The sequence below is a fragment of the Rhizophagus irregularis genome, chromosome 28 (assembly GCF_026210795.1).
Source record: "Rhizophagus irregularis chromosome 28, complete sequence".
Taxonomy (NCBI): Eukaryota; Fungi; Glomeromycota; class Glomeromycetes; order Glomerales; family Glomeraceae; genus Rhizophagus; species Rhizophagus irregularis.
This window is the reverse complement of record NC_089456.1, coordinates 570564-581835: the sequence shown is the minus strand read 5'-3', so window position 1 is coordinate 581835 and position 11272 is coordinate 570564. Positions and strand designations below refer to the sequence as shown.

The following is an 11272-nucleotide window of genomic DNA, read 5'->3' as shown; positions in this document are numbered from 1 at the left end:
AGAATATCCCATCATGCCTATTTTAACCTTTGATTAAAGGATTTTCGTTGCGTTAATTATATAAGCTTTACGCCTATATAACATAAGCTTACACCTATATAATTCAAGTCCGCCTTTTCCTATAACACACTATGCACGACGGCAAACGGTATAGGAGGAAGACTCTACTTTCAGAAAGAAAGTTTTTTTTTTCAAAAAAAAAAAAACGTACAAATAAATAGCGGTTAAATAAAATAGTGGTTAAATTGACTTTTTAGGAATTAATAGGCCTTATAGCCTTATAATATACGCGATCATTTAATATACGCGATCATTTAATCAGACAATTTATTAAATTTGGTATTACACGAACTTGATCAACCTGATAATTGTTTAGTCTCTTTATAGGTGGATATTTCTTAAATTATCGCACCTGAACTTTTCAATTTTTTGCAGGGAATCGAAGATGGAAACCGGAAAAGTATTCTGATTCAGAATTTTTTTTTAAGAAATGTGTTTGTTATTTTGTAAATTACCAGTCAGAATTGGCTTAAACTTTAAAGTTCTTACTTTACGCAAATGTTACGCAAATGTATTCTTTTTGATCTGTATAAGAACGTCAAATATATAGAGATATTTAGGCCGTATATACTAAAGAAGAAACGTCATATAATAACCATTCCATTTTTAACAAAACAACAATTACTTTTTAAACTTGAAAATGTTATATCTTAGACAAACATTTTATAGTTTTATACATCCATTTTATTTTATATTATTATCACTCGACATTACGGTATAATGTTTAGAATAATGATGTTTCATATTATCATTTGCTTGTAAAATTTACTAAATTTATTCAATGTAATATCGTTATAAAATGCATAATTTTATAAAAAAATTAGAGCGTTTGCTAAGATTTATAACTATGTATAATTTAATATTATTATTAATAACTATGATTAAAGGATATGAAGTATCGGTACAGTATAAATAAAATAACTTACCGATAAAGAATCAACGATCTTATTTCCGCTCCTAGAAGGGATCGTTAATTTTTTGGTCATATTATCTAATTCTTTAACGGCGGACAAATTTTTTCCGTTCCACGAAACCTTAAAGGTTTCTCTTACGAAATCAACCAAGGTATTGAATCCTCCATTTCTTGTTAATTCTGAAATATTAACAGCTACAAGCTGTCGGCTTAAAATCTTTTGGACAAATTCTTCATCAACGTAATCTATAAGTTCCTTTTGAGATAAACTTCCAGTAGATGCTCTATAATTAAATTAATAATTAATACAAACAGCACTATTTGGTTAGCTACGAAACAATTAAATAAATACCTGTTTTTTCTTATTTCTTTAAATTCTTCTACAGAAGTTAAAATAATTTGGTTAAACTTATTTCTGAAATCGATAAAAAATTTTCGGGTTTTTTCGAGGTAGCTTTTAAGCTTCGTTCGAATGTATTTTTATTTTGAAAATTTTTGTTATCAACTCATCAAAAACTTCACCACGCGGACTTCTTGCACGTAAAAAAAGACACTTGACACTTTCGTCCCATAGACGAATTTTATCCTAAAATATTAAAAATACATTATTTAAAAGATTTAGACATAATAAAATCATGTTAATTTAATACTTACGTCCGTAATTTTACTGGATGATGAGATAGCAACATCCGTATTGTTCATTTCTAGTGCCAATCTTAAAATTTCCGGATGGTCGACGAGCCAAGCAACTATTTCTAAATTTGACTTTGATTGAAATACTTCGGGTTTTTTATGATCTTCCGTCTTACTCTCATCATCATCATCATTATCATCATCATCATCATCATCATCATCATCATCATCATCATCATTACTTCTTTTTTCATTTACTACTATAACTTCTTTATCAGCAGATTCGGCAGCTTCTTTATTACTATTTTTACTTTTTTTCATCAACTGATTGGCTTTCTCAATGTCAATATCTCTTCTTTTTTCGTAATTTGTTTTCTTTTCGATCCTATTATACATATTTTTGGTATTTATTAATTATTCTTCTTACATATAACTATATAAGCAAAACTTACTATAAATTTACAAAAGAGTTATATCTACATACCTCCTTCAACTTCCATTTCTTGATTATCATCAGACGATTTATTAGGTAATTTACGTTTAGTCGTCATAATATAAAAAAAAAATATGAGCGAAAAAAAAAGTGGAACAACCTTTTTGTTTAAAAGTAGGTGATATTTATCGAGAAAATATGAATGAATAAAAAATGTAGAGCAACTTTCTTGCTCAAAAAAGTAGATGATAAATATTGAATGAACAAAAAAAGGGCGAGTTATCGTGATATAATTTTGAGATTTTAGCTATTGTAATTATGATTGTAGTATTTAATTGGAAAATATACGTGATCTTAATATCATTGTGTATCGTGTAGAATGCAGGATCAGTTAAAAATATCAGGAGATGGGAAAACTAAAAATTATGATTTCTAGAAGATCGAAAATTAAATTTAATTAATATAAATAAATTATTACAATATCGAATTTCATTCAGTGAAATTTTTTTTTACATGGAAGATTACCGCAAATCGATTTTACGGTTTCAAATTTATTATATTTTTCAGGCTATACGTGGAATGAGAAGAAAAATAATGGAAAGGTGAGAAGAAAAATGATCGGTAGAAGAAAAGGAGTGAGAAGAAAAATGATCGGTAGAAGAAAAGGAGTGAGAAGAAAAATGATCGGTAGAAGAAAAGGAGTGAGAAGAAAAATGATCGGTAGAAGAAAAGGAGTGAGAAGAAATTAATGGAATATTACGTTTTGAATTTCCATTTTTATGTGTGATACGATGACATGCAAGAAAAAAAAATTTATAAGATCCTGGTACTCTTGACGGAAAAATAACTGAGCCAATGAACCATGTGATGATCCTATCTAACTAAGCCATATCTATTTAGTGTAAGCCTCTGGATTGATTACATAAAAAATAGATGGGATCTACAGTAGTAGACTTACAACGATATTTGAAAAATACCGATATATTGATTGAAATTGTGAAATTACTGATAGGAAAGAGTTTTAATACATATTGGTGTAATCAAATATCGGTATATAAAGTATCAACTATTCAAATAATACAAGTCATGTGCAACTAATCATTTGTTTAATTGTTCGATAATATTCCTAAAACGGAGTAAATTAAGATCGAATTAAGTTCGTTACGGTGTAAATTAAGGTTAGCTTAAAATTCAGTATAATTGTAATATATCATCGCAGTGTAATATGAAATATAATCAAGGAAGGACATGCGTGATTTAAAATATTATATTTTATAATTATAAAGTATAAAGATAACATTTTAACTCATTTTTTATTAATAGAATTTGTTTATTTATTTTTATTTATATATATTAATTAATGCAGTATTACTATAATTATATTTTTAAAATAAATTGATAAATCAAAAAATTGAGTGTATTCAATGTTAAATAAATTAATTAAAGATGATTGCATTAGAACTAAAAAATTTAGGCAAGATCGTAAAAATAAACTCAAAGAAATCAAAAAAAAATATGTGTGTATTCAATGTTAAATAAATTAATTAAAGATGATTGCATTAGAACTAGACAAGATCGTAAAAATAAACTCAAAGAAATCAAAAAAAAATTATGTGTGTATTCATTGTTAAATAAATTAATTAAGGATGATTGCATTAGAACTAAAAAATTTAGACAAGATCGTAAAAATAAACTCAAAGAAATCAAAAAAAAATTATGTGTGTATTCAATGTTAAATAAATTAATTAAGGATGATTGCATTAGAACTAAAAAATTTAGACAAGATCGTAAAAATAAACTCAAAGAAATCATAATAAATTTATTATAAATATAGAGCCTTTTCTTGACATTTTCCCCATCAAACTAATAATATTTAATAATGGCAGCATTAAACTTAAACGCAAATCTTCCAGTATACATTCAATGGCCCGATGACGCTGCTTTGACCTTAATTCAGCGTCGTCGGGCCTATCAGCCCTTATTCACCACAACGAGGTTACATAACCAAAACCAATTATGGCGTGGAATTGCTCGTGATATACGAAACAACCACATATTCAGGCCAACTAGAAAACAATGTAGAGAGAAATGGAATGCGCTAAAGTCGGGGTACGAGAATTTAGAGAGATTAATAAACAGAAATCCTGAAGGATATCCCACTCGTACCCCGACTTTGCATGACGAGAGATTCCACCAGGAACTCTCTGACGAGTTTTGGAGAGTGGAGCGTAAGTATTTATTATTTAACTGATTTTTTCATTAATTCATTGCATTTATATTAATACTTGCTTTGTTTTAAGCATTAGTCCGGGCCGCCCGGAGAAATAGGATGGATCGTAGGACATACGAGTATAGAGAGCGCAGGCGCTCTCGCTCCCGATCCCCCTACTACCACCGAGAGCGCAGGCGTCTCGCTTTCGACTCTACACTAGAGCGGGCGTCTCACCGACGTCATTGATTTTTTATTTTTTATTTTATTATTTTAATATATTTTATTTTATTTTATTATTATGTTTTATTTTATTTTAATATTATGTTTTATTTTATTTTATTATTATATGTTTTATTTTATTATATGTTTTATTTTATTTAATTATTATTATGTTTTATATTATTATATATTTTATTTTATTTTCTGATTCAATAAATGACTATTTTCGATAATATTATTTGTCATACCAATTGTCATTAACCGGTATAATTGACCCTAAATTTTGTGTAGCCAAATCGGCAGTAATTTAACCGAATTGATTACTTAATTGCATTTTTTTTTTGCCGACACACTAATAGTATTTAATAAATTTAGTTCTAATTGAATTTATAACAGATACTGTGGTAGTGGTACCACTGGTAATTATGTTCTAATTAAATTTGAATTATTTTAAATTGTTATAAAGATGAGAAGACGATATAGTCACAACAAGCCAATAGAGCCAATTCGAATTCGAAATCGGTTTTCTTACAGCAAACCTAATGAGACAACAGATTCTGACGAGAGAGTGGCAATTCGTTCGCCTGTACGTTCACCTGATAATGATAACGATGACATGGACTTTCAGTATGATCATAAAGATGATTTAAGTTTTCAAGACATTAATGATGACGATAATGCATATGGATCAATTAATCCTCAAGACTACAATGATGAGATGATATTTTCGCAAGATAATGTCAATTCATCTGATACTGAAGAGGAAGAAGAAAGTGATAACGAATACAATTATGAAGAGGAGGAAGAGGAGGAAGATAATAATGAAAACAATGACGAAGAGGAGGAGGATGAAGGTAATAATGATGATAATAATAATCAAGTGGAAGAGGAACGTAATAACGATGAAGAGGAACGTAATTACGATGAAGAGGAACGTAATAACGATGAAGAGGAACGTAATAACGATGAAGAGGAACGTAATAACGAAGAGGAAGAAATACATCAAATCGTTGAAGCGTTAGATGAAGACAAGATACCGTTCTGCAATGGTCAATTTGCACCGTACTTTGATAATTATACAACTACGGCATTATTTTGCTGGCTTCGAAACATAATGTACGAAAGCATATGAAGATCTTGTCGATATCATTCACAATTCTCAATTTGAACCTACCCATGTGGTAAAAAATATCCGAAGATTCCAATCATGGAGAAAACGTCTTCCTCTCCTACCAATAATAACAAAGTCTATTAAAATTTCACCAAAAAAAACTCCATCAACCTCACGAGGATCAAAACTTTCGTATCAACTCTCAATTAGTGAAATTATATGGCGTGTTCTTAATAATCCGATGCTAATGAAGCATATGTATTTTGGACCCGGCATTAATTCTGAAGAAAAATCAGAATTTTGGCATGGAAATTTATGGGGGGAATCCCCACTTTTTGGACAACACGAAATATTAATATCAGAAGGTTATAAATTAATACACTTTGATACAATTATAATTTATTATCATTGATAATATTTATTAAAGTTATTTATTTTTAATAAATAGTATTGTACCGATCTGGTGATTTTGTTTACTATCGTGATGATAATGGTCAAAAAAAACTTGGAAGATTAAGATCAATTTTAAAAAATCATGATGGATATTATCAGTTACGAATTCAAAAAATTTTGGAATATAGTGATTTACCCGGAAATTTAAAAGGGTTACCAAGACAACGTCGTTCTATTACCGGTGAAGTATGGTTACAAGACGAACCATTTTTAATTATAATGACTTCTCAAATTTTAGAAAAAGTAACTATATTGATGATGTTTCAACATCAAAATATTCCTGATGGTTCATTGCGGATTAGTGAAATAATTTATAAATGTAATGACCGTTGGCACGTTCGTAATGTAAAGCTTTCATACCTACATCCATCTGATTACATTTCTATTAGAAATCCACCATCATCATCTATGCCAATCTATAAGCTGTTTTTAGATCTTTATTATGATGATTTTGGTACATTTAGAAATGTATACCATTCTCTAGGTGGTGTTTATGTACAGTTTGGAAATATGCCAGCACATCAAAGAAAGCTAATAAAGAACCATTTTGTTATTGGGTTTATCCCATTTGGAGGAAAATTTGACGAATTTATGATACCATTCATTTCAGAAATGAAGGAATTAGAGAAAGGAAAGGTGATGACTGTCCAAGGACAAGATGCATGGATAATTGCTGGTTTAGGCGTTGTTACGGCAGATTTACCTCAAGGTAACGATATGACAGAGATCTTAAGGTATTTTTTCAACTTAGTTAATAATATAATAATATAATTTTATGACAACTATTAAAATTGTTTAAAAAATAAATTTAGACATAATGCAAATAAGGGTTGTCGTACTTGTAAAACTACTAAAGAATCATTGAGTGCTCACAATCAGGGATATCGTAACAACATTACGTTATCATCATATTACAGACGAAGAAATCTTAAAAATTTCTCATGAGACTATAATGTCGAAGAGATCAACTTTGTACGGAATATGGTTTACGATCATTACCTAGTATTTTAGATAAATTAAAAAGGGAAAGACATTTACAGACGCCGCAGGATGTTTATCATGCGACTGCAGGAAAGATTGGGCGGCTACTAAAATTAACTTGTGAATTATTTTCACGAGAAGGAGAAGATAATTTTATCGAAATTTGGAAAAATTTTGAAATCCCAAAAAGATGGTCTCGCTTACCAAATCCGATTACTCACTACAATAGTTTTATGATGTCGGATTTACTTAGATTAGCTATGATTATGCCATTTTTGTTAAACCAGTTTTTAAAAGAATCAAGTATCGAAACGTAATGAAACAGCCGACTGATTCGACAAAGAATTGATGCATTTCGAGTTAGTTCAGTTCCAAAAATTATTATATCTTGTTGGATACATGTTGCAAAAACTATGAAAGCGGTTTTTAACAAGAAATTTACATCAGATAGCTATGAGGAATTGCAACAATGTCTTGAAGAAGAGTTTTCAATCCTTCCAAAGGTATAGTTACAAATTTGATATTGAAATGTGGAATAATTTCAAATAATTAACAATATTTTACTTTTTATAGGTTTTTGTAAATTTTGTTAATTTACCAAACATACACGTTAATATGCATCTTTTGATGCATGCTAAAACCTTTGGAACACTTTTATTAATACCCAAGTTGGTATAAAAGAAATGGTCCATCGTATTTTTAAGGGGTGATGGTACCAAAAACTAATTGCAAAAACATAGATTTAGATTTATTAAAGCGTTACAATACTTTATTTGCAATTCGACATTTAGCAGATGGTGGTATTGATCCAAGATTTAATAGATCTTGTACTGGATTTACAAATTCAAATTTTGGACAATTATTTTTAAATTGGTATGTTACAGAAGATAAATATTCAACTGAAGCAACTGAACAAGTTCAAGACGATGATGATGATACAAAAAGTAAGTATTTTATTGCATATAATAGTACATGTTTGATATTTATATTTACTAATCTTTTAATTTAGTTATATCTCCAGTAAACTTTATTTCCAATATTTCATTAAAAAAAAGAATGCCAAAGCGAGGAACGTGATAAACTTCTTTTAACTTTACATAATTTTAAAACTGAATTGTTTTTATCTTATGTGGATATGAAGTTTGAGGCGGCACTTATAAACTCTTCAATTAGTTGGTACAAATTTGCATCATATATGATTGAAGAAGAAAATGGTATCCTTTCAAAAGTTCACCTACATCTCGATGATTTTATCACAATTTATGAAGAAGATCATGAAGAATCTTATGCAATAATCAAAGGTATCTTTCAACATAAGGGTAACAATAACAAATATTATGCATTTATTGTTGTAGATTGGTTTGAAGATACTATGGTTGAACATTCAGTATTAAAATGTCCACTTTACCGTCTCCAAGAACAGGAGATAAATGGAGACGTATTTTTCCAATTACTGTAATAGATAATGTTCAAAAAGTACATTTTATTCATAATTGTAATTCAGAAAGGTGCCAACTACCAAATCATGATACTACAAATAGAATTTGGATAAAAAATAATTTTTATTTTACAGCCATATAATTATATTAATTATATAAATATAATAAAATAATTATTTTAATTTGTATCGTATAAAATTTTAACCAATAAAATCATATGCATGATGTAATAATAAATTAAAATTAACCAATTAAAATCACTTTAATTACATGCATGTGATATCATGCATGTGATATCTAAAAATAGCTAAAATTCGCGTTTATTAATGAGATTTTTTTTGTTTATTTTCAAAAATACGCTTTTCTCTTGTCTTTTATATTAATACTTTACGGTATTTTAGTTCGTCTCTTCTTTTTTCTTTTTAAAGTATACTTTAATTATCTTTTTACAATATTAACAATACTTTGGGACACTTTAGTTTATATATTCAACATAGTAAGACACCCACATACGAAAAGCAAGAATAAAAGCAAGAATAAAGAAAAGAAAATGTACCCGCCACTCACATACGAAAGAAAAGAATAAAAGAAAGGAAAAATGTACCCACCTACCCACATACAAAAGAGAAAAAAGCCGTTTTTTAAATAAATAGTGGAGCTGTTAAGCAAGGTATGAAAATAGGATATACGCGTATTTTTCATATTTTTTTTACAATATGTTGTGGTTTGAGTATTTTTTTGTTAGACTGTGGTATAAATGTGAATATATTTTTCAACGGCCATGTATCTATTGCTTGTTAAATATATTTGCAATTTCTTTGTTAGACTGTGGTATTACAATATGAAGTGTGAATATATTTTTCAACGGCCATGTATCTATTGCTTGTTAAATATATTTGCAATTTCTTTTGTAATATTTGCTTTAGCCTGGAAGAAAATGTTGTAAAATAGGGCTGGATATTTATGGCATTTTCCGCCTTCCAATTACTTTGTCCGGGGGTAGCCTGACAATTTGTCGTTGTCCGTCAGTCGTAGCAACCAGCATTTTTTTACAATATTATGATTTTAAGAAACAAAACACTTTCAAAAAAATTTAAAGAAAGAACTAACTTAAAAATATTATCATTTTTATTATTCTTTACAAAATCCCGGAATTACCTGCTCTAACTATTATCCCAAGGTTATGTATTAAATTTTAAATATATTTTACAAAGAGTACATTTTATTAATCATGATTGTTTTTTTTATTTTTTATATATATATATATATATATTTTAAAATTGAAAATGACGTATCCATCCACTCACATACGAGAAGAAAAGAATAAAAAAGAGAAGAAAAGAATAAAAAAAAAGGAAGAAAAGAAACGTACTCCACTCACCCATAATAATCCACTAATAAAAAATTATTATTATTAATGTATAATAAATAATAAACATATATTACAATAAAAATATTTTTGTGATGTTAATTCGGTGTTAATATAATATCATTACGATGTAGTTACGATATTAAATAAATGTAAAACATTTTTTGTAATATTAATTCGATATTAATATGATATTATTATGATGTAGTTACGATATCAAATAAAATTGTAATATTAATTCAATGTTAATACGACATCACTACGATGTGGCTACGATATCAAATAGATGTAAAATATTTTTAATATTTTTGCAATATTAATTCGATGTTAATATGATATCACTACGATATGGCTACGATGTGGTTACGATATCAAATAAAATGTCAAATATTTTGCAATATTAATTCGATGTTAATATGATATCACTACGATGTGGTTACGATATCAAATAAAATGTCAAATATTTTGTAATATTAATTCAATATTAATACGACATCACTACGATGTGGTTACGATATCAAATAGATAAAATATTTTTGAATATTAATTCGATGTTAATATGATATCAATACGATGTGATTACGATATCAAATAAAATGTCAAATATTTTGTAATATTAATTCAATGTTAATACGACATCACTACGATGTGGTTACGATATCAAATAGATGTAAAATATTTTTGCAATATTAATTCGATGTTAATATGATATCACTACGATGTGGTTACGATATCAAATAAAATGTCAAATATTTTGTAATATTAATTCAATGTTAATACGACATGGTTACGATATCAAATAAATGTCAAATATTTTTGTAATATTAATTCAATGTTAATACGACATCACTACGATGTGATTACGTGATAATATTTACATCGCATAATGATCGCTGCGATATCGCAGAGATATCGAACTAATCAATGTCGAATAAATATAGTTACGACTAACTTAACGACGTCGAATCTATTTTTTATCAAAATATCGTAATGATATCGTAATGATATCATTGCAATATCTAATCAATATCGATTGTAAACTCCAAGTTTCAGTAAAGTATATAGTAGAATGTGACTATAACGGGAGTGACTATAGAGGGAGTTGACTGTACTTAGAATTGTTCTTAATAATTTTCTTAATTTAGTTTATATAATTTGCTTTTTTTGTAACTTAAAAATAATTATTATTTTGTCAGTAAAATGATTGTCAGTAATATGATTATCGGTAAAATGTACCTGTTGGTAAAAGGATTATCGGTAAAATGATTATCGGTAATATGATTATCAGTAATGTGAACCAGACCCTTTACATATAGCTGATAAGATACCTCCTAGTTCTATATATATAAATGAAGGCCAATCTATGATTAAATACTACATTTCAATATTACTTCATCTTTACCATTCAGTATTATTTAATCTGTATTTATGTATTTTGTAAAAATGTTA

The 11272-nt window shown here is 28.0% G+C and overlaps 3 protein-coding genes across 3 annotated transcripts; 2 read left to right on the top strand and 1 right to left on the bottom strand.

The window, feature by feature from the left end:
• Positions 1–899: 899 nt before the first annotated feature.
• Positions 900–2157, bottom strand: OCT59_018774 (uncharacterized protein; the record flags this gene model as incomplete). Its single annotated transcript, XM_066135611.1, has 6 exons — positions 900–905; positions 987–1257; positions 1326–1353; positions 1496–1559; positions 1628–1991; positions 2087–2157. The coding sequence occupies 6 exons, from the start codon at positions 2155–2157 to the stop codon at positions 900–902; spliced, it is 804 nt and encodes a 267-aa protein (XP_066004881.1).
• A 1761-nt stretch (positions 2158–3918) lies between these two features.
• OCT59_018773 (uncharacterized protein) lies at positions 3919–4290 on the top strand (the record flags this gene model as incomplete). Its single annotated transcript, XM_066135609.1, has 1 exon — positions 3919–4290. One exon carries the CDS (start codon positions 3919–3921, stop codon positions 4288–4290), a length of 372 nt encoding a protein of 123 aa, XP_066004880.1.
• A 646-nt stretch (positions 4291–4936) lies between these two features.
• OCT59_018772 (uncharacterized protein) lies at positions 4937–7693 on the top strand (the record flags this gene model as incomplete). The annotated part of the gene is made up of 7 exons (XM_066135608.1): positions 4937–5519; positions 6030–6320; positions 6645–6768; positions 6847–6933; positions 6996–7328; positions 7467–7518; positions 7589–7693. 7 exons carry the CDS (start codon positions 4937–4939, stop codon positions 7691–7693), a joined length of 1575 nt encoding a protein of 524 aa, XP_066004879.1.
• Positions 7694–11272: the final 3579 nt, after the last annotated feature.